Below are 24,443 nucleotides of genomic sequence, written 5' to 3'. Positions count from 1 at the left end.
TGCACCTTGGCTTTAATGGGTATTTCTCTCCCCTTCATTCAGGGTCCTTTTCAGGCAGCTGCAATTCTCGGGCCCTCCTGCCAAGGGCCTCAGTCTGGCCCTAGGAATCGCTGGTGCAAACCTTTGGTTCTGGCTTTCCAATTCCCCCTCCCCCACATGGACTTGAGAGGGTATCCGGTAATATTATCCCCATATATATGGTCGCTGTAAATGATATTACCGGGAAAAGTTTGTGGCGATATTATTTGGGTGACCATATATATGGGGACAAGGGCAAAAAAAGAATTGGGGGTTTGCGGGGTGTCCCCCGCATGTTCCATGCAATTATGTCACCACAAAAAACAGCCTTTTTTCGGCGATATTTTTGTATGGCGAGATTTTTGTGGCAACATTATTACATGGAACCCTTGAGAGGGGCTGGTGCGCCCTTCTGGTTAGCCATCCTGTTCCAGGGTTTAGCTGCCCTCTAACTCTCTTTCCAGCCTCTGCAGGCTTGCACTTACTTCCTTCAGGCAGTAATCCTTTCAATCATCCCTCCCCAGCAGCCTTCCCTTGCAGGCAGGATCAGCAGATATTTCTTCTTCTTCCTCCGGGTCCATGTAACTGAGTAAATGTTTCCAGGTCATTTTGTACCCATGAGGCTGTGGGGTGTTTTCTACGACTGACTCTGATCGGCCTCTCCCCCTGTGCTCTTGTATTGTTTTCTAGGATTGGCTATTCCCCTTAGGAGTCTTAATTCCCATCATTATCTGATTATTGTTGAGGACAGTGATTGGTCCATTGTGTTAATGGCTTCTATTATGGTTTTATTGGAACATCCACGTTTTAACAAACATCTCCATAATGCTGAGCCATCTTGGAAGTCCCTGGATGGTATTTTGCAGCTCTGCTTTGTTCTGCGATTTTCTATCTTGGGAGTTTTGTTTTTTCAGTCGATGGCCACAACATGTTTTCTGGGAACTGAAGTCTGGCGGTTAAGTGGCAGGCTAGATTACCTTGTGAAGAAAGTTACTGCCTCTCTCTGGGACCAATGGTGCATGTACACTATCCTTTGCCCTATGTCAGAGGCAATCACCCATCTACTCCCCAGCTGGTGGGCTGGTGGGCTGCTGGGTAATGTATTCTACTGTAGAAGTGGCGGCCCAATGCAAATACCTGGGCTTAGGAAATAAACTGAGCACCATCTCTCTGAGAGGAGGACCGTGCTCCCATGAGGCCATCTCTAATCACTCTCTGAACTCAAATCCGGTAGATGCTCGGTCAACTCTATCCTCTGTTTCTCCCACCAAATATACAGTAGTGTGGGTAGGTCCACCAATTCCTCACAATCCCCTTTTACTGGATTAGGTTGCTGACCCTGTTGAAACATATATTAATAACAAAATACTCTAGTTTGCTTCCACAACTTGACAGAAAGGAATGCTGATGTGAATATTATCATGCAGTGATGTTCCTCGAAGGGGCAGGAGGCCTACCAGGATGCTTGCTAGAGACAGTCCTGCCGCTGAGGTGGGTTGAGGGAGTAGAAAGGGTCCCAGTCTCTGTCCTCTCTCCATCTGCCTGGTTTCCCACTTTCAATTGCCCCATATCTGCTGCACAGAATACTCGCCAGTGTCTTTTCTCCTCTCTTCAAGGATTACAGCATCCAGAAGTTCTTGCAGCAGAGGAGGGGAGGAACAACCCACCAGTGAGAGAGCCGGCATAGAGTAGTAACACAGAGGAGCGGTAGACATTGCATCCTAGCAGCCAGGGAACCCCACACCATCGAACAACTTGGAGAAGGACTGTGCTTATCTTGGGACACCATGGCAGAACTTTGGCAGACCAGACCCCCGCAAATAAAGAAAGCGCGTATAAGAACTTTACCACTGATTGTGTTTTTCACGGGGCACCATAGCAGAACCAGACCAGCGTTGGAGAAGGTTGCCAGGATTCAGAGGCTTCTTAAGGCCTCTGACCTGTATGACATGACCCCAGAGAAAGTACAAGGTACAAATTAGCCTGAAAACCAGGTGGGTGCCAGTCCCAATGGGAGGGGCAGGAGGAGTATCAGAAGGAAAGCAAGACAGGCAGCGTGGGTTGTTCAGGTGAGGTCAATGGAGGAGAAGGCAGGCTGAGAGACCAGGTGGAGGAAGGGTGGTGCAGTGGATCGTGGCGACTGCCTGAGACCTGGGCAAGCTGAGGTACTGTTTAGTGAGAGAAAGTGGTAATTGGGTGTGAGTATGTGTATGGTAAGTAAGGTGAGTGAGACTAACTGGCGGTGCAGGTAAGTGAGTGAGGTTGAGAGAGTGAAGGGAGGGTGACTTTGGAAGGAGGAGGGGTGTAGTGTAGAGTGTAGTGTAGCGAGGGGAGAGGAGCACAGCAAAGACGGGAGAGTAGTGGAGCAGAGAGGTACGAGTAGTTGAGCAGAGAGCGGAGGGGGGAGTGTTGTAGAATGGAGAGGAGAGAGTATTAGAATGCAAAGGGAGGAGTAGCTGAGTGGCGAGGGGAGCCAAGTAGAAAGTGAGGGAGAGTAGCAGGAGACAGAAAAACATCAGAGGTACAGGTAGAGAGAGAGCGATGCAGATGAGAGTGGCTGCGGGAGAAGGGAGAAGGAAAAGGAAAAAAGGAGAGAATCTCATGGGGATGAGTGCAAAGGTGCAAAAGGCAAAGGCTAAGTGAGACATGGGATGACACCCCTTCTTAAGATCTTTTTGTTTTGTAGGACCCTGTTAGAATCCACCTAGGAACTACACCGGAGGGAACAAGTTCGATATGCTGATAGCCTTTAGGCCCTCACGATTAGCCCGTCAGATCATAGACAGTAGGGGTTACCCATCTAGTGACCAACCAGAGATTTAGGGATGCCTGGGCTACAGAGGGAAACAGCCACAGGCGACGAGAGAGTGAGAGAGAAAGACAGCCTTTAGTGAACCCCTTCACAAAGATCTATATATATATTTATATAAAACGCTTAGGTATGTTTCCGTACTTAGCCGATGCAATTTCTTAGTGTAAGGTTTCCCTCTGTGGTCCAAATGACAAAATGCACCCACTTGAACAATAGCTATTATTTCAGAATACAGATGCGATTTGTTAGTGTTAGGTTGCCCTCTGCTGTCCCAATGGCAAAATGCAACTACTTCATCAACAGGTGCCATTTCAACAAACAGAATGATCAGGGTTGGTTCTACCAGTCACATTCATCTTCAGTTACTTCTTTCCACCTCTGCTTCTCAGGGGTTCCAGTGTCAATGAACAGTTAATTACAGGCTCAACGTTTCAGTCTCTAAAGAGCGAAACACTGTGGGACGAATGCCTCCCACAAGCTAAAACGGAAATTAGGTGCTGTAATTATGCTACTAGGCATTTGTATGCCAACGAGAGTTGGTGTGTTCCGGAGACTTTATGTGACAAGCTATACTTTTACAATTGGATAACATCCATTTGAAAGCTAATAAAAGTATACAATTTCTTGTTTTTCAAAATCTGTTTATTATTTTCAGCAAATAATTCCATGTCAGGTAACATTACCTGCAAACAAAAATGTTTAATGCCACTTTCAGTTTCATCTCCCGCATTACGCTCTGCCCCTACTCCTGACCCACCTCACAGGTGCCCGCCTTTTCCAGAGCTCTAAGTCCGCTACTGACATCAACCAACAGCACATATAATTGGTTTTTCCTTTTCTGCGATGCTGGTTTCCACTATTTACACTTCACCCGGACTGACCAAACACTAATTTTTAATGCACATTATCACTCCATATTTTTCACCCATGTATTAGTACTGTTAGTACATTCTTTCCTTCCAGGTGTTGCATCATCTAATTCAGAGTCTTCATCACTACCCACCTCTCATCCGCTTTTGGCTAGAAGGTATATCCGATAAGTCGGCTGGGTGTTGCTTTGGTGTGCTAAGGTGTGATATCATTCGCCACATACAGAACATCTAGCCAAGGCTCTGACCCCTCCATTTATGACAGAGCCCCGCTCTAGCATCCATCTCAATGCAATGCAATGCTTTTGCCACAATTACAGCCAAGCAAAGGAACTTCCTTGCCACTTTAGACAATTTTGGAAATAGTGCGAAGGACATACCAGTATTTCCGCATTTACAATCTCTTTAATGCTCTCCAACACTCTGTCCCAGAAGTGAAACACAAGCGGAAGCTCCTGTACCAAGTGAAAATGTTCTAAGAGTCAAAATGTTTGCCTTTCTGGTAAAAGGCGTTTTCAAAGGAGTGTATCTGGCTTAGTGTCACATCTTCTTCATTCATTACCATCCTTCTATGGCCCCATGGCTCATTTAGTGCTTCAAATTTAGCACTCCTGCATATAAAGATGTGATCTGCTTATGACAATTCCCTGCCCTAAAACCACTTTTGCAAGAAAATTACCTGGCGCATTTACAACAGGTGGATGTCAAATTGGCAAAGTGGAGGTTGCTTCCCATTACACTGGCTGGCAGACTGACGCGGGTAAAGATGATTCTCCTGCCCAAACTATTAAATACATTTGTTGATGTATCAATATGGCCTGGTAAACAGTTCTTTGTTAAGCTACATGGCTCACTGGCACAATTCCTTTGGCATTCTGGTGCTGTCTGGAAAAAATGGACAGATATGGTGCTTTCATATGACAAGGGAGGTTTCATGGCGCCACATTTCGAGGTTTACTGCTTGGCAGCCCAGGCCCAGTTCGCCACCTACTGGTACAGAGGCAACTCTCACCACCCCATGTTAAGCTCGAGGAGCTTGCAGTAGGGGAGGCAGATACTAGAACCTTGATTGTAGATCTCAAATACAGGGAAGACTGCCCATACGATCTGGTACAGGACATAGTGACCGCCTGGCGCACAATCTTTGTTAGAACTGGTACAATCCATCCATGTTATATATGGCTCCCACTATGGAAATTCCTGGGATTGGGCCCTACGTGGTGTGGGTCTTTAGCAGCCTGTTGGGGACTGGGGTTTTGGTACTTTCCACACTGTATAAAATGGTATTAAGTAAAGGGCAGTCCCCAGTACCCAGTACCTAAGACTAGAACTCAGTAAGCTGGTGATTTGGATATGTTGCTAACTGATGACCAATGGAAGAAAATGTGCCTCCACACAAAAAATAAATGGATGATTGAATGCCAGATTGAAACTCATGCAGTTCAAATTACTGAATACACTGTATTATTTATTTATTTATTGTAATGTGATACAGTTTTAAAGAAATTAAAACTTTACACATTTAACACAGATTTACAGAAAGACACAAGAAATTAGAATACTTACTTGATAATTAATACATCGCTACATCAAATGTCAATCAATTCATTGGACTTTCACGTATAAATACATATACTTAATGTGTACATTAACAGAAGAGAACCTTAGTAACACACTTAATAGGCAAATTTCCCAGAAGGGGGTATACAAATTAACCAGATCTTAAGGCAGGTCATTATTTATATATAGTATTATACACTTGGAAGATTGAATGCAATGTATCGTAATGACTCTTCTGTATGCCCACGGTGTTGTTCCCAAAATGTGGACCATATGCACATGTTTTGGAGCTGTACTAAATTGGTGAGTTTTTGGTAAGAGGTTATTAAGAATATGTCAGAAGTGGTGGAATTCCAGTGGAACACTAGCCTGCTGATGTACTATTTGGGTTGTGGACGGTACCATCAAGGAAACGCCTGAGGTCCTTTGTAAATATGGGTTGTATGATAGCTAAACATTGTATACTCCAGAGGTGGAACGATAGGTACCCACCCACTGCCAAGTGATGGCTGTGTGATCTTACATGGGCCCCGAATTGCGAGGAAACCCTTTGGCTCACTATCATGTACGCCCAGACCCAACCACATTTGGATGGCACGAAGAGTATATGTAGCAAGACAACCCCCTAATTAGTGTACTGATCTGATGCATAGTGCCTCATAAAGATGTTTGTGTTTCTTACCTTTATTCATGGCTTCTTCCGATCTCCCCAGGTATACTGTGGATACCATGTTTGCACATCCTCCAGTACCCTGTAACTATGTCCTGTAATGATTACAATGTCTTTGTAATGTATTATTATATAATGGTCATGTGGTGCCTTGCTTGCTAAGCCTAAATAAAGTTTTTTAGTTAAACAAAGAACATTCCCTGCCCTAAGATGGTAGTTTAGTAACTGGTTATCTTCCAGTGGCTCTTCACACCCCTCCCATCTCTTTTGCATTACTTACTTTAATTATGAGTACTCCAATGTAGTCGATCTGCCTAATTCTTCCGCTGTTTGTGACAGTAGCATAGGTAAACAATTACTAAACTCGTTATCTCAATAGGGTCATTCACTATTGCAACACAGGTGAATGTGTTATAAACCGTCTTACTTGACTGTTTGGCTTTTTTACCTGTAGCTTCAATAACTAAGGAGAACTTCTACAAGGGGCACAATGATATCCATGTCCTGATGAAGAGCAGGCTGTCCCAGAGCAACTTACACCTGTACATGAAGAACCTTTGTGAAGAATTACATCGGCACATGGAGTCTCTTGGGACAGAGGGCACTCTGGATCTCTATGACATAGTCAGGCAAGTCCATTAGAAATTCATTTTAATTTCTGAAGCATGTTTCAGGGGCATCTTTGGTAAATTACAGGTATATGCATACTTGTGAAAGTTTAACTTAAATAAAGGTTATTACTGTATGCTAACTAGATGTGTATTCATTGACACTCTTAAGACAAGACTACATGTTTTATTTCTGTGTGTATATGAGAGTGCCTTTGAAGTAGGAAACATTATAACAATGATATTTTGGATTGCATATACAACACATTGAATTGTCTATTAGTGATAAAATATTTTATTATTATTGTGGTGGCTAAGTTGTCGACAGTGGAATCGGGCGTCCGTATTTCATCTTCTGTCTTCCACTCGCACACAAATTATGTGACCCTGCGCAAATCACATGTTCCTGCTCTCTGTTCCTTAATAAAGTACTATATAAAAACTGGACATTTACTTAAGTTGATTGGAGGACACCCTGTTTAGAAAAGATAGAATTCCAGTTTGGAGCCTGCAAAGTATGTGAACAACTTTTCAACTTTCTAAGTAAATTTACTGGCAGTGTAGTTGCCTGGCTAACAAGATGAGGCGGTCTCTGAATCAACTTGCATTAATGGCACAGCAGCCACCACCGAGGGAGATTGTTTCCCATGAGTGTTTTCATGTTTTCAGGTAAGTCGTGACAAGTAAGTAGAGAAGGCAGACACATATACAGGTTCCATGCATGCACAGGCTTCACATATCCTTATCATATTTTTTATATTATTTTTCTTTATGCATTTTCTTTTTTATTACCTTGCTGCATGCAGTGGAATATAATTACTTCCATGTGCATCGAGTGGAAGGGGTTTTGGAGGAATAAAGGAGTAGTGGAGCATTTTTTTTTAATGCAACCAATGGGCTAGAGTAAACCAGAGGGAAGTGTGATGGGTCGGGATATGAGATAACATTCTCAGCATCCAAGGTTATATTACAGTTATCACAAAGTTAACTGCATATTCTCTAGTTAGAGTATACAGGTGGTATGCGCCTCATGAACTGACTTGAGGAAAGCATGTTGGAAGAGAGTGTATAGGGCTTTCCAGAATTTGAGGTGATGTCATCCCCGATTCTAGTTTACAGGAAGTCTGTTGCAAAGTTCTGTGCCTGTCTGGGTATTTGGTTTGCTTTCAAAGGTTTGTCTTTTGAGTTTAAATGTTTGCACGAGGTCAGCTGTTTATGATCTTAGTTCTCTCAGTCAGGTAGTATAGGGTTTTAGGCATGCTACATGGTAGAATTTTAGCCCTTATAGCCCACTCCTTCATTGGTAAAACAAAGTACTTTGAGATACATTCTTTCTTGAGCTTGATGGTAGTCAAGGGACTTTATCGCGCTAGATGCATAGTAGCATAATTACAGCACCTACTTTCAATTCTAGGTAATGAGGAGGCATTCGTCCTACAGCGTAGTAACATAATTACAGCACCTACTTTCAGTTTTAGCTCGTGAGGAGGCATTCGTCCTACAGCGTTTCGCTCTTTAGAGACTGAAACGTTGAGCTGGTAATGAACTGTTCATTGACACTGAAACCGCCGTGCCCTGTGTGAAAAGAAGTGGGGGTGGAAAGAAGTAACTTGAAATTATTCCAAATGTTCGTGATAGTGGAAGGTGAAGGTTACCGCGTACAACCGTGCTCATTCTGTTTGTTAAAATGATAACTGTTGTTGAAGTGGGTGCACTTTGCCATTTGGACAGCAAAGGGCAACCTAACACTGATAAATTGCATCAGCTGACTATGAAAAGATACCTAAGCGTTTTATATATATAGATAGGTACAACAATTATTATTGGCAGTGTCCCATTCTGTTAACTCGTCCAAGGGGCAACTTACTACAGATAAGAAGCATAATGCATCATTGCTTTAAAACTCTATTGGTTGGCGCTAAACTACCAGGCGTGGGGTAAGCATGGATGATCATTGGTTGGCATGTCACACGGCCAACCTTGGGCACTGACAAGGTGGAAGGAAATAAGGAGAGACATGATGGGGGTTGTGAGAAACCAGAAGGTACTCTCACTTCCACTCCCCAGGGATCTTCTGTTGAGGTGGCCAGGGAAGGACCATCGCCTTTGGATCCCAAGCCTGGGGGTGGACTAGCGAGGGAGGATCACCTGGGCCAGGTGTCCTTGGGGATTGGGGAGAGGGTGCCAGAGGGTGAGCTATGGTACCCCCATTTCCTGACAGTGATTTACCTTACCCTCCCTCAGTCTTTGTAGGATATTGTTGCCCATATCTTACTTCTCCCCTTGAAGTTAGACCAAGTACTGAGAAAAAGAATCTAAACCCACGAGTAATGAAGATTACCTATAAGAGACACCACTACAGTACTGAGACGAAGACGAAGTAGCCTGAAGGCTATGGAGCTGAAGGCCAGGCATGCCCTGTTAATTGGACTAATTGTGGCAGGCAATTGAGCCTGGAACCTTACACCTGCAGTTTGTTAAAGATAGGTGTATAAAAGGTGGAGTCCACGAACATCACAGGGAAGCCTGGGAAGAATGAGAAGCCTGGAGACAGCTGGAAGCTTGCAGGGAAGAGGAGCAGAAAGGCAAGTACAACCCATGCGAAATCCAGAGAAGGACAGAATGCTGAGACTCTGGAGAAGTACACAGTATAGTATAGGGTCAATGCATGGCAAGGGAGCGTTGTCTCCAAGGAGCCGCGAAGAGCGAGAGAAGGGAGCTGCGCAAGCAAGTGGTCCCTACACTGTGGCCGAGAGATGCTCGTTCCCTGACTGGAGGCAGCAGTCTGGGGTTGTCTACGGGCAAAGCAGAGAAAGAACTGATGCGCGACCAGTGAGTGTCAATAAATGAGATAAAACTGGTGAGCTCCTGAAAGTTAGTGAAGCAGCATTGTATTAGAGTGGTTGCATGCAGGCAGCACTTTCTCGAAAGCCTCTGATGAAACCTGAATGATGGAATACAAGATTTCAAAGCAAAAGTAGCTGAGGGGAGCAATGACGTGTGAGCAAAATACGGAACTGGACAATGCGAGCTAGTGAAAGCCTGAGATAGAGTTTTCTGAAAGTGAGCAGCAAAGGGGAGCAACGAAGTGTAACCAAAAGGCTGAATTGAAAGTTTAAGATGCATTTTGAACCTACCAAGTGTGAATATTCCAGCAATCCTAAGTTATAAGGATAAAGTGCTTGGATAAGGGCAACTGGCTGCGTGACTGGTAGTAGGTGGACTGTGCGGTTTGTCAACTGTGCCTAGACTAGGAAGCCCCAACAAATAAAAGGAACTGTACAAGCAACCTAGAAAACAGAAAGAGCTGAATACTGGTTTTGAATTAGCGCAACAAGCTTGGGGAAAAGAGAAACCTAAGCTTCTAGTGAACCTTGTGATATTGTTGGTGAAGAAAGACTATAAGCTTGGGAAAGGAAGACCTAAGCTTTTTGAGAATACTATAATTTGAACTTTGTTTTGTTGTGAACCAACACTTGCGACTTGGGGGAAGAACCCTGGGCCTTTGTTGGAACATTATGTTATGATCCAGGGCTTTAAGCTTGAGGAAGGGAATCTTGAGCTTCTTGAGAACATTACCTTGGGAACATTGTGCTTTGAATCCAGGCTTGAAACTAGGCGAAGGGAACCCCAAACTATTGGGCCATTTTGTTTTGGTGAGCCAGTGACTGCAGCTTGGGGAAAGAGCCCAGAGCTCCTTTTGAGAACCTTGTTTTTGGAACTGTATCCCGAACTTGGGGAGGAGAACCAGAGATTGCTCCAGACTTTAATTTGAACACTATAAGTTAGAATAACCCTACAGTACATTTGGGTATTAGACCTGAGGGCAATAGGTTTTGATACAGACAGACTTTTGTTTTGGACTTCTGGACATAGACGTTCCTTAGTTTCGTTAGGTAGGGCAAGCCCCACCATAGCTATAGGTCACTTTTTGGCGTTACCTCCATCCTGACATTTTAATAAAGGTTTTCAAAACTGTTACATCTGTTGTCTGTGTCATCTCTTGATGCCATGCCTGTCTCACAGGGTACAGAAATAAATGGTCCACTGTTAATCCAATTAAAGAGCAGTCCTTATTATGCCAACGCTATGAGGTCTGTCGAGTTCTAAGACTTTGTCCTTGGAAGCCTCTCTGTGCCGGCATCCATTGTTTGGAACGGCATATACCTTATCTAGCCTTGGCACATTAAAAATGACTACCGTTTTAGGTCACATCTGTTATGGGTACAATTTTCCTATATTTATTTGTATTTTAGCTAATTCTAGGTGCATACATTTGACTCGACCAGCCACTTCTGGCGCTCTTTCGCTTTACGTCCATGGATTTCCTGGCATATGCATAACTTGCACCTGTATATTTCTATTGTAGCTAATTAAATGTAATGGCCGAGCACTCGCTGGCCTGGGAATCGCTATCTCATGCTCCCACTGATCCTGCATACAAAACCTCTTTCAGGTTTTCTTAGTCTTGACGTCCTTTCCACTAGCTACCGTGCAGCTCTGCAGGCATCTGATATTTGAAGCCCACCTCGATTTCCAGAGCCTGTGTCCTGCTGTTTATTTGCAATGTTAAAAAATGGCAATGGCTGTGTCACATTTACTTTTAAGCTGACACATTTACTTTTAAACTGACACATTTACTTCTCTATCTACCGGGTCCTGATGTATATCTTCCATACATTGATGTCCCTCCCTATGGGTACGCAGCATCCTTATTTACCTGCACTGACTTCTTATCTACATATGTAGTGAATCCCTCAACTGTGTAGGCTCGTACCTGTCACCTAATCTATTTTATTTAAAGCACACTACTTGTGCATGCTAAGGCTGCGTGCTAGGCCCTATCTGTCCTCTACTAGAGTCGCACAGCTAACTCTTTTTTATGGCAGCTGCATTTCCAGGAGTGTTTAAAGCTTGGTGTCAAATGTGCTCATCCTCACATTATATTTTAGTCTCTTCTGAGATACGTAGGGGTGCGGGGCTTTGACATGTTCTCTGGTCAATAACTGCATCATTACACTTCCCCCTCTGGTTGATTTATTGACCATTGCAGTATTTCTGCCAAATAAATTATACTCTCCCTTTGGCAGCCATATTTTGCACACCCCATTACATTAAGTTCTCCTCCTCAAGCAGCATACTCCTGTGGATTGCACTCCATAAAGCAACAATCCCCTTCAGCATTACAGTCCACCCAGTATAGTTCTGGGGATCTACAGGAGGCTCAAATCGTGTGCCATATCGCCCCTGCATTGTCCCACTTGGGAACATTAAGAGTGTTGATTCTCTTTGAGTGTGCCCATCGTGTCACAATTTTCTCCCTTTGCTCTCTTTCCTGCCACTTGGGGGCATGATGTGGGTTGTATTCCCTATTGGACATTCCTTTCAAACCTTATGAGACAATGCTGTGGTGATCTGGGAGCGCTAAATCCTTATTTTCCATGTCACTGCCCTTCCGGATCCATTCCAGGTTTTTGACAGCCAGTATGCTGCTTTAAATCAAAAGACTGTGCTTCCCAGAATGTCTGCCCATTGTTTCATCTTCAACCTTGAAGGACAGGGCTGGGTGGTGGATAAGCAGCACCTGTGGCTGGCAGGTCCTAGCAAGCAGCACACTTGAGGTGTGTGCTCGTTAGTGTGAGGGGTCAGTAATGCAAGGCAGACAACTGCTTGTGTTTTTCTCAGTGTTAGACATTTTATTGATAACAAAGGTGCAAAGAAAAAACCTAACTCTACCTACTCTACCAGGGAGTTCCCTACCTAGGCTAGGTTCTAAGGGAAATCCTCCTAGCATACACAGAACTGCCCCTCACACTAAACAACAGCACATTCAAAGTTAATTGTAAACAACACAAATAAACAATTACCAAATAACCAGTGACTTTGAACAACCTTCATCTGTCCTGGGTAGATTCCTTTCCCAGGAATGTCTGAAGTCAATCTCTCCAAGTGTTCACAAAGAAAAGCAAAGTCTTAAACCAGATCTTGAGAGTTCAAAAAGAAACAAAAATTCACCCAAATAAAAATCTACTGGTAACAGATCTTTATCCGTCTGTTGAAAGGTTCCCCGTCCATTTCCAGCAAAGAAAACAGCACCAATGGTAATCCTGGATATTCTCATTCCAGGATGGACTTGATAAAGTTCACAGACAAAAGTAACACTTCTACTTCAACAACTGTCCATATGTTTGTAACCTCTGCAGTGTCTTTAGTATAACTTGTAAGAATGCTTCTTCTTAGGGTGTTGCTTTCCTCTAGACACCCCCCTTCTACTACTGTCACTGTGCAGGAAAGCTCCTTCGATCCACAATGTGCTTCTGCTTCAACCACCTTCAATACAACAATCTCTGATAATATTATAGACAGCCACAGTTCTGTTAACTCTGCTTCAGCTTGATACTTTATGATTGTTAGTAAACTTAAAGACAAGACTCTTCGACCTCCACAAGTAGACAAGGCACTCTTCTTTCCTATGTTATAAGAAAAGGGCAGCCTATTTGCTTTTTCTGTCTGTTTTACTGCCACCAATATAATCTTCCTTTGCTCCCAGACTGCTTCTCTCTCAGCTTTAACAGTCTCCGCACTAGAGATAGTTAATTTCATCTCCTTAAAAGCACCCAGCTCCCTTCCCCAGCTTTATGCACACATTCTTGGTTCCAGCAGCTACCCCAAAGCTGTATTGTTGCTCTTCCAGCTTTGCATAACCTTGTCACCCTTGTATGAGAGGATACTGGACCTTTAACAACTTCAACAACTTCAAAATATAGGTGGTTAGATTTTAATAGGGCTGGTTTCACTGTAGAAATGGTTCACCTATTGGCCTGGGTACTACTTGTTATTCTCTTTACTCCTGCAACTTCTACAATTACAGAATACTTGTTCTGGATGTAAGAAGGTTCAGGTTTCATGAGAGAAACAGATTTAAGTACACGCAACCACTCTCTGATGTGAATTGTAAGGACTTGTGTTCCCTTTCATTCATAGGGAGTGATACTTTGACTCTGGTCAGCTTGAAGGCTGTATATGGAAGCACTGTTTATCTTTACCATCGTCTCACCACATTGCAAAATTAAGGTATGAGTTAGGTCTTCATCCTTTACAGTCATACTATCACTGGAAGGTTCTTGCTCTTTACCAACTTATTCTCATACCTCAAGATCAGTCACTATATGTAGACATCAATACTGATCTTTCTACACATCAGAATTCCTATTTGTCATCTTTATCTACTGATGTTGAATCAGTTCTTCGGAATTGTGATTGTAATGGTCACACATGGGCCCTCATTACAAGTCAGGCGGTGGACCATGGTGCTATTAGCACCATGGCCCATGCCGGATTCCGCCATGGTGGATGGCGGAATTACCGCCCCATTCCAAGGTGAGTGGGGTGGTAATTCCCCATTCACCATTTGCCCTTCCCCATTCCCATTTTTGCCCCATAGGGCATAATGGGGATGGGGAAGGCGCTAATTACGGCACCGTAAATTACGGTGCCGTAATTAGCACCAAGGTCGCTTAGCGCCTTGGACTTTAACGCCTGCAAAAAGCAGGCGTTAAAGTGTGAATCAGGCGTTAAGGGTTTAACGGCGCTGACGCTCTTTACGGCGCCGTTAACCCCTTAACGCCTGACTTGTAGTGAGGGCCATGGAAACTAATTCCGACAAGGTCAAGTGTGCTCTGTTGAGCGCAGACTGGATTAAGACCAGAGCTTCGATTAGCAGTTTGAAACACACTAAAATCTACACTCCGTGTGAAAAATCGAGTCAGTACGTGCTTCCATATGTTAGGCGTTTTCCTAATCCCTCTTGGCGGGCAGAATTGTTACGCTTTCAACCCTGCTCAAAACTAATGAAATGTCATGCATTTGGCGGAAACTTGACCCGTCAGCCTCCGAATGTACCCTTTGTGGTGAAGGTTTCATACAAGACTCATATCATTTACTCATATCTTGTTCTGCAACCCTTGTGCAGCGAGTAAAATACTTTGCACACTTTGTCCATGATCCATCTTGGCTTTTCACTCCTGCCTTTTGGCACAGGATGTCTTCTGGTAAATAAATCCCATTATCCATTGCCTTGTTAAATTTCTTAAATGAACTAAATTTCATAAACATTTCTTTATGATTCTTAAATACGTGATGTTTGGATTTTTATGTTTGACATTGGTGATTATTTGTTAGATGGAATCAATTAATGTCGTGTTTGTTCAGTGAGAATATCATTTATTGTTCCTTAGTGTTATTGTCATATGTTTTAGACATGGGCCTCATTACGAGGTTACCGATCCGGTAACAACGGTACCGGTATGCTTGCCGGTACCATTGTTACCAGACCGGCAAACTCCGGGTTGTGCTCGCGGGTGCCTTTCATTCCGCCACTCCTGGCCTGGCAGAATGAAAGGCCACCGCGAGCACAGCAAGCCTGTACAGGCATCCCCATTCCCTTTGAGCACTATGGGGCTCAAATGGGAATGGGGATCTACCGGCACCGGAATACCCCGGTAATGGCCCATTCGCGGGTTCCGGATTTTCTTGCCGGTATGGAGGTATCCTTGCCGGTAAAACCGGCAAGGCTACCTCCAACCTTGTAATGAGGCCCAATGTGTCTATTTCGTGATATGGAAATGTATCTTTTTTTTCCCTTTTTCTGTTGTGGTTCATGTTTTTTTAGTAATGAGAACTTGTATGTATGAAATATGTGTAATAAGTCCTTTTGTGGCTAATGCACAAAAAAAAAAGACTCTGGTCGGGAACCACAATTATCCATATGTGACATTTCTTTGATGTAATAGTCAGATAGTCAGTGTAACAATGCGTAAAAGTCAGTGTTACCTTACCGAGTGATTTAGAACAGCGCTCTCCCTCTTAATTGGAGACACGCGACCACGCCAGTAAAGTTATATCGTTCAACAATGGAAAATAGAAAGCTTTTCGTTTACACAATCATTTATTTATTTATTTATTCGTATTTGTAAAGCGCACAACAGCCCAAGGGCATCGTTGCGCTTGTTACAGTGAGTGAACAGAGCTTAGTTACATGTACAATCAGTAATACTTATTTCACATTTTGCATAAGACAGTATACATAGGACATAGAGTGAGGTGGACGCTAAGAAGGTGATGGGAGGAGGGTTCATAGGAGAGTTGTTAGTTAAAGAGGGCGGTTTTCATGTTTTTTACTAAAGGCAGGGAGAGAAATTTCTGCTCTGAGGGCAGTGGGGAGTGCATTCCGGAACTTCTGGGCTAAGTATGGGAAGCCTATCCCTCCTTCTTTAGCCCTGTTGATGCGCGGAACAGTGAGTTGATTGGTGCAGCATGTTCTGGTGGGTCAGGCTGAGATAGATGTAGATAATGTGTCTGAAAGGTAGGAGGGTGCGGTAAGGTTGGTGCATTTGTGTGTGGTAGTGAGGATTTTAAAGGTGATGCGGTCTTTGACTGGGAGCCAGTGAACTTTCTGCCTAGCATGTGAGAAGGGGTCTCTTCTTGGGATACTTAAAGCTGCTCTTAATTAGTTATTTTGGGTGATTTGGAGTCTGTTTATGTTTTTTATAGAGGTGCCTGCTAGGAGAGCGTTGTAGTAGTCAAGCTTTGCCCCTATGGTGTCTCCGGCTATTGAGAGACAGTTATCCTTTGTTAGGAAGGGTTTTATGGCATTAATGAGTTTGGTACTTAAGGCGGAGGCAGAGACAATAGCGCCTACTTGCTTTTTTATGGACAGTTTGGAATCAATGTGAACCCCTAGTGTCTTGACAGAAGATAGGACTGGGATGATGCAATTGTCAATGCTAAAGTTGGAATAGAGGCAGTCTAGCTTAGCTAGTGTGGTCTTTTGGCCCAGATTAAGAATCTCTGTCTTGCCTCCCTTGCGGCATAAACATTTTGTGGCCATCCATGCTTGAATGGTCGAATAGATTTGACATAGCGCTGTAGCGTCTTGGTCATAGGTGCCTGGAACGAGCACCTGGGTATCGTCAGCATAGTTTGTGTATGCGATCCCAAATGCATCGAGTTTATCAAAAAGGGGCTTAGTAAAGAGATTGTATAGAGTTGGGGCCGTACAGGATCCCTGTGGGACTCCGCAGTGAATAATAGTGGGAGCTGCATTTGCTGTGTTTGAGAAGACTTTCATTGCTCTTCCTTCTAGAAAGGAGGTGATCCAGGAGGCTGCTTGGTCCGAGATGTGCGCTGCTTGCGTAAGGTGTGCGGTGAGGGTTTTGTGGTCTACAAGATTGAAAGCCACTGAGACGTCTAGGAGGAGGAGGAGTGCGGGCTTGCCTTTGTCCAAGATTTGAGTGATTTGATTTTTTAAGTCTAGCAGGGCGTTTCGGTCCTGTGCCCTTTGCGGAATCCAGTCTTTTTCCTAGTATATAGTTGGTTTCCAGGTATAATTGGATCTGACTGTGAGCGGCCTTGTCTAATATTTTGAGAAGAAACGGGACGGTGGTTATGAGCCAGTAGTTATTAGACTGAGAAGGTTCTAGCATAGGCTTTTTCAAGAGGGGGGCGCACCCATGCCTCTTTAAGGCTGTCAGGGACGATGCCTGATTTAAGGCAGTCAGGAGTGGAGCAAGGGGCTCGGCGCACTCCTTAATGATCTTGGGGGGGCATACATCGCCCCTGCATTGTGACGGTTTAACATTTTTAAGAATGTCTTTAACTTCAGATTCTGAGATGTCTTTAAATGCGAATTTGGGGAAGTTGATGGTTTTGAGGTTAGGCAAGGTCTGTGTAGGTTGGATCTGGTTCAACAGGGCTTTATAATGGTCTTGAATTTTGTTTTGTAGGAGGTCCATTTTTTTTAGAATAGCAGCTTGTATGCTTGTGCACCATGCTTCATCTTTAACGATCTCGTCAGTGCGAATAGGAGGAGCTGTGAGTTCATTAAAGATGGTGAAAAGTTCTTTGGATTGAGAGTTGGCGTTGGATATTCATCGATTATACGCTTCGGATTTGGCAGTGAAAATGGCATCTTTATACTTTAGGGCAGCTGCTTTGAAGTTTTCTTTAGAGGCATCACAGATGTTAGCCTGCCAGATTTTGAGAGCCTGGCGTTTGTTAGCACGCAAGGTTTGGAGCCCTTCTGTGAACCATGAGTTTGCATGGACCAACTTTTTTTCTTTCTTCCTTTCTAGTGGGGCTACGGAGTTTACTGCCTAAGTTAGGGTGTCATTGAATATAACAGCTAAGACGTTGGGGTCTTGCGAGAAAGGATGTGGAGGTTATCTGCAGTTAGCTTTTTAGCGCTTCTTGCTAGTGTGGCATGGGCATGTGTGGTCGAAAGAAAGAAAGATTGTACAGAACGTTTCCCCTCATTGACCCGCGACAATCAAGTCACCAGTTCTTACATAAATTAACTCCTTGTCACAAATGGGCATTTACATGCAGAGTATTTTTCCCACTGGATAGCACATCCTACATTGCCAGATCCTATTTCTGTCTATTATTCCGATCCTGATTCTATGTCTGCACAACCTAAACTACCTATTGCTAGGCAGAAAGCCCAAATGCACTCCTACCGAATCTTCATTCGGGAGTTAAAAGTTGACTCTTAGTTGATCAATTAATACTCTCATGTGGAAAGAGTGTTAATTGAGTCTTGACTTTAACAAATTGCAAAATAGAAAAATAAATAGCATCAATAAAGGGTAAACCGAGCATGTAAGATCACTTTTGTAACCAAATATACAGATCTGGTACTTTTTAATACTTTTTAATACTTTTTAGTAAACTTCTCCAGGTCTGTTTTTTGTAAACAAAAGAACAATGTACAAAAGAATTATTCACAGACAATGGTAAAGCATCCAGGAATTCTTATTCCAATTTACAAATAGGGTATATCCTGGTTCGTGAAGGTACATAAAAGCAACAAAAGCAGTAAGCAAGTAGCCCAAAGCCTAGCATAACTATTTACATCCTGTAAATGTTCAAAGGGACATGTATACATTTCATTAACCAATTGCAAACCAGCAATATAAACTTGACAAACAGCAATAAGTTCCCTCTTGGGATTTTGTACTGTGAAGTAGCTCCGTTCAGGGAAGCCCCTTTTAGTGGGTGACATAGGTAACCAACGCGTTTCGGATCAAATGATCCATCTTCAGGGTGGGGACTTCACTGTTCCTGTATGTAGTAGGGTAGTGATTGCTAAATGCGTTCTAAAAGCCTTTCCTGCGGGGAATTCAAAAGGATAAATATTACCATTTAAGCTAATCAGTGAGGTTAACTAATGTAATTTTGAACCGAAATAAGTAGAGAGGTAATGGGTACTAACCTCAATCTGAGGCTGATAAAGTTCCAATTCGGACCTATTATGTGGGAAACATAAATATGACTTGAGTCAATATCTAACATACAAGAGCAAGTCGCTCCCACTCAGATATTCAATGATATGCCAGGACAACCCACTTACCCAGTCAACAGCTGCAATGCGCCGGAGGCCGGGAAGTGACAGAATACGGCCGGGACACCCTATAAGGAATAGTAACAGGGTAATGATCAGACCAAACAGTCATGAATCATCTAGAAGGTCATAAAAAAGTTTTCTCTACGAGCTATATCTAAACTATCCGCCGAGGGGATAGAAGCAGATATTCAATGTAAATAGGAGCGCAAGCCTAGTATCTCGCTATGAGATATATGAAGTTCAATGCATCACGCCAAATGTAGAGAGGCGGGTGCAAATAAAGTACATGCGCAGGTGCGCCGTCCAAAAGGAGTCTAAAGACTTACCAAGGCTGCAGACGAACACCGAGTGAGCCGACCGCTGTAAGCGCAGCGGCTCAACTGCGGTAGGCATTTGTTGTAGTCCCGGTAACCACGCGCATGCGCGCTGGGCCAGCCGGGGAATCCGCCATATTGGTGTGGGCATCAGGAGATGTCACCGTTGTTCGGAGAGAGGAGCTCCATAGAGGAATAGGTGAGAGCTCCTTAGAATTAATGTAACCCATGTAGCGGGGTCTCTATATTACATATGTAAAGGAAAGCACTCAAGCAGACATTGCTTACTCCGGGATGCGAGTGGGGGCACCACCGCGAAACCAGAAGGATTCGCGGGGTGCCCCCATCTCGCATCAATATAAATGACAATTCTATGGGGGGGTATCTCAGGTGGCCGTATCTCTGTACTGAAAGGAGGTATTGAACAGGCGAGTCAAGTCAATATAGCTATGTGTTTAACACCCTCCAAAGAAAAACACCATTCCTGATCTGCTAATCAACAAGTGACAAAGTCATAGAGTAAATGTATCGACAAGCCCATGGTAACAAATCGAGTGGACATAGAGGGGAATATGTATTCTCACACATTCTAGATGTTAAGGACACAGGCTCTAAATATTTGAGAACGAAAACCTAATAAAGGATAGAGAAAATGGAAATATGAGCTCGGGGTCACAATGGTATGGGGACAACCCTATTTACAGCTTGGGGTGAAGCATTGTAGTCCATGAAACAATCATATGCCAGTTACCCTTGCTGCTGGGCGGACATTATGGCAATTCAGGCTAATTTATACAAAGCACATTAAATCAAATTCAACATTCATCCCCCGGGGGTGCAATGAGTCTAGAAGATCAATCCATAGGATTTCACGTTGCGCTAATTTCCGTTGTACATCTCCCCCCCTGCTACCTGATGTCACTTGTTCTAAAATAACACATTTTAACTGCGCCAGTGTGGCGTGCCTCTGTGAAATGCAATGAAACAGGTGATTTGGGACTCTTGTTGCGAATATTAGACTTATGCTCAGTCCATCTTGTTTTCGCTTTCCGAGTAGTCATTCCTACATAATAGAGTCCACATGGACATTTCAGTGCATATATCACATTTTGAGCATCACAGGTGCAGGAGTGTTTTAATTGTAAATGTTTGCCCGAATGGGGGTGTGTAATGTAATTGCCCTTTATGATGTTACCACAGTGTTGACAATTGTAGCATGGAGTAGTACCTTTGTGTTGGGTAGACGGACCCCCAACTGGGATCTCAGCTTTCACTAGGGTCTTTCGTATAGATTTGCTATTTCTATAGGCAAACGTTGGAGGGTCAGGGAAGAGATGTTGCAATTGTGGGTCCAATTGTAGCATGGGCCAGTTTTTTTAAATGGCTTTCTTAATTCTTGTGCTCTGGACCGAGTAGGTGGTAACATATACCAGTGTTTCTCGAGATTTTGTTGGTTTCGGTACTAGTAGAGAGTCCCTGTTTATCTCATGGACCTTTCCTGATACATCTGAGATCAATGTAGAGTCGTATCCTCTTGCTGTAAGTTTATTTTCCAGTGTAGTCACCTGACGTTCATATTCAGTGGGTTCTGAGATGTTCCTCCTATAACGTAGAAATTGACTCAGTGGCACGCTGTCAATGGTTCGTTTAGGATGGAAACTTGTGGCGAGTAATAGACTATTCCTGTCGGTTGGTTTGGTGTAAATCCTGGTCTCCAGTTTAGCTCCAGCCATGTAAATTTCCACATCCAGGAAATGTATGGTTGTTGTACTTGTCTCTGTAGTAAACCTAATGCGTGGATTCATCCGATTCATCATATCAAAGAAATTGACCAATTCGTCTTGAGGACCAGTCCATATCCCAAATACGTCATCAATGTATCTCACGTACAGTGATAGGTGTCTCTTCCATCTTGGTGATGTAAGAACATGTTCGTATTCCAGATAGTACATGAATGCATTGGCATAGCACGGTGCCATAGCTGCACCCATGCTTGTGCCTGAGATTTGGATAAAGTATCTATCCTGAAACTTAAAATAATTGTTGTTAAGTACCAATTTCAAGAGGGAGAGAATGAACAGCCGGTCTCCTTGACATTTGTCCGATCTCAAAATAAGCCATTCTAAAGCCTCTAGGCCAGCTTCATGGGCAATATTTGTGTACAAGGACGTAACATCCATAGTAAATAACATGTCTCTCCCTTCCACAAACTGCGTGTTCTTCAACAGTTGCAGGAAGTGCATGGTGTCCTTCACGTAAGTCGGCGTCTCTTGGACCAAGGGTTGAAGTATTTTGTCCAGATATTGTGCCAAAGGTTCAAGGATGCTGTTAGTAGCTGCTATAATGGGGCGGCCTGGAGGTTTTAACAGTCTCTTATGGATTTTAGGTAAGATATACATCACAGGCATGATGGGATGTTTATTGTCGAGAAACTGGCGTGTTTTCTCAGAGATTACGTCATTCTCTTCGGCCTCATCCAGGACTTTTTCAATCAGAGCTCGCACTGTTTCTGTTGGGTTCATAGGGACCTCAAGGTAAGTTTCCTCGTCTCTTAATTGGCCTTCAATCTCATCAAGGTAATCCTGTTTGTCCATCAGGACTAGGGCTCCTCCCTTGTCTGCTGGTTTGAAGATGATAGTTTGATTGTCTAATAGATTTTTCAATGTCTGGCGTTCGATTTTAGTGAAGTTTCCTTGAGCATCAGTTTTAAATCGTATCTTCTTGAAGTCTTCAAGTACGGTCTTCTCAAAAGTGGATAGTATATGGTTATGTATTGGAGGATTGAAAGTACTTTTAGGAATAAGCTCTAGGAATTCATGTGGTTCCTTTTCGATGTTGTCTTCTTCCAGGGAGTTGAAGAATACTTTAAGCTTCAATTTGCGCATTAGTTTAAAGAAATCAATCTTTTCCCTCAAAAAGGTACTGTTATTCCTTGGAACAAAGGATAAACCTTTCTTCAGAACTTGTGTCTCCATCTTCGAGAGATGGTATGATGAAATATTGACTATCAGGGTTTCTTCGTCCCCTTCTTTCTCTGTGGATTTTTTCTTTTGTCCTCTTCGAGTCGGCTTTTTTCGCATGCGCGTGGTTACCGGGACTACAACAAATGCCTACCGCAGTTGAGCCGCTGCGATTTCAGCGGTCGGCTTACTCGGTGTTCGTCTGCAGCCTTGGTAAGTCTTTAGACTCCTTTTGGACGGCGCACCTGCGCATGTACTTTATTTGCACCCGCCTCTCTACATTTGGCGTGATGCATTGAACTTCATATATCTCATAGCGAGATACTAGGCTTGCGCTCCTATTTACATTGAATATCTGCTTCTATCCCCTCGGCGGATAGTTTAGATATAGCTCGTAGAGAAAACTTTTTTATGACCTTCTAGATGATTCATGACTGTTTGGTCTGATCATTACCCTGTTACTATTCCTTATAGGGTGTCCCGGCCGTATTCTGTCACTTCCCGGCCTCCGGCGCATTGCAGCTGTTGACTGGGTAAGTGGGTTGTCCTGGCATATCATTGAATATCTGAGTGGGAGCGACTTGCTCTTGTATGTTAGATATTGACTCAAGTCATATTTATGTTTCCCACATAATAGGTCCGAATTGGAACTTTATCAGCCTCAGATTGAGGTTAGTACCCATTACCTCTCTACTTATTTCGGTTCAAAATTACATTAGTTAACCTCACTGATTAGCTTAAATGGTAATGTTTATCCTTTTGAATTCCCCGCAGGAAAGGCTTTTAGAACGCATTTAGCAATCACTATCCTACTACATACAGGAACAGTGAAGTCCCCACCCTGAAGATGGATCATTTGATCCGAAACGTGTTGGTTACCTATGTCACCCACTAAAAGGGGCTTCCCTGAACGGAGCTACTTCACAGTACAAAATCCCAAGAGGGAACTTATTGCTGTTTGTCAAGTTTATATTGCTGGTTTGCAATTGGTTAATGAAATGTATACATGTCCCTTTGAACATTTACAGGATGTAAATAGTTATGCTAGGCTTTGGGCTACTTGCTTACTGCTTTTGTTGCTTTTATGTACCTTCACGAACCAGGATATACCCTGTTTGTAAATTGGAATAAGAATTCCTGGATGCTTTACCATTGTCTGTGAATAATTCTTTTGTACATTGTTCTTTTGTTTACAAGAAACAGACCTGGAGAGGTTTACTAAAAAGTATTAAAAAGTATTAAAAAGTACCAGATCTGTATATTTGGTTACAAAAGTGATCTTACATGCTCGGTTTACCCATTATTGATGCTATTTATTTTTCTATTTTGCAATTTGTTAAAGTCAAGACTCAATTAACACTCTTTCCACATGAGAGTATTAATTGATCAACTAAGAGTCAACTTTTAACTCCCGAATGAAGATTCGGTAGGAGTGCATTTGGGCTTTCTGCCTAGCAATAGGTAGTTTAGGTTGTTTCGATATTTTGTCCCAAGTGGTCTTGTGACGTTAGCCCGCCTGCACCTGAAATTTCACCATAAAATTCTTTGACATTATTTCTTTATCTAATAGTGTGAACTAATACTTGTGGAGTGTTTCTACTCTACATCTATCACTCTGATTTATATTAGCTGTGCATTCCCACCCCACAGTTCTTCTATGTCTGCACAAGCCTTAGCAGCAGAAAACAACACACTGTTAGGCTTACTACACAAGAGTACCTCTGTTGTTGAACCCCATGTTTCTAGTTATGCTTCTCCTAAGATTGAATGGTTTATTGATAGAAACATAAAGAATGGAGGGGTTCCTTGCATAACTTCGGTTTTCTACCCTCAGTCTGTAGCATACTCCTCTGTATAAGAACATATTCTAGTCCCTAATGCCAAGAAGTCTCATGTTAATAGTTTGCATAAGGCAAACACAGACAAAGTTGGTAAACAAAAGAAGAAATCACAGAACCTATAAGCAGTAAATGACAATGTGCAATCGATGCAAATTGTAAGGTAAGGCATGGTATCAACAGTAAGACAGACACAAGTGACCACAGTTCAAGGGTGTTTATTGAACTTCCACAAGGGTGTGATTAATGCCTAACTAAACCTAAATCTATGGATGGGAGCAAGCTACGACCATCAAATAATAACAATGCAGTCCTAGTGGAGTTTTGCCAAAGAAAAAAATAGGGCCTATGCTAAAAGAAAACTATTGCCAATCCGTACCACTAATTTACA

The 24,443-nt window shown here is 43.1% G+C and overlaps 1 protein-coding gene across 1 annotated transcript in view; it reads left to right on the top strand.

Annotated features, from left to right (window-relative positions):
- Window positions 1-24,443, top strand: part of CYP39A1 (cytochrome P450 family 39 subfamily A member 1) — a 747,125-nt gene that overhangs the window by 158,101 nt on the left and 564,581 nt on the right. The window contains exon 3 of the mRNA XM_069605805.1: window positions 6,384-6,558. Within this exon, the coding sequence (XP_069461906.1) occupies window positions 6,384-6,558 (175 nt within the window). The remainder of the gene's footprint in view (window positions 1-6,383; window positions 6,559-24,443) is intronic.

Source organism: Ambystoma mexicanum, chromosome 4p (assembly GCF_040938575.1).
Source record: "Ambystoma mexicanum isolate Mex_15411 chromosome 4p, UKY_AmexF1_1, whole genome shotgun sequence".
In the NCBI taxonomy this organism is placed as follows: Eukaryota; Metazoa; Chordata; class Amphibia; order Caudata; family Ambystomatidae; genus Ambystoma; species Ambystoma mexicanum.
Note: the sequence above shows the minus strand (reverse complement) of the source record. Positions and strands in the feature narration are given on the sequence as shown.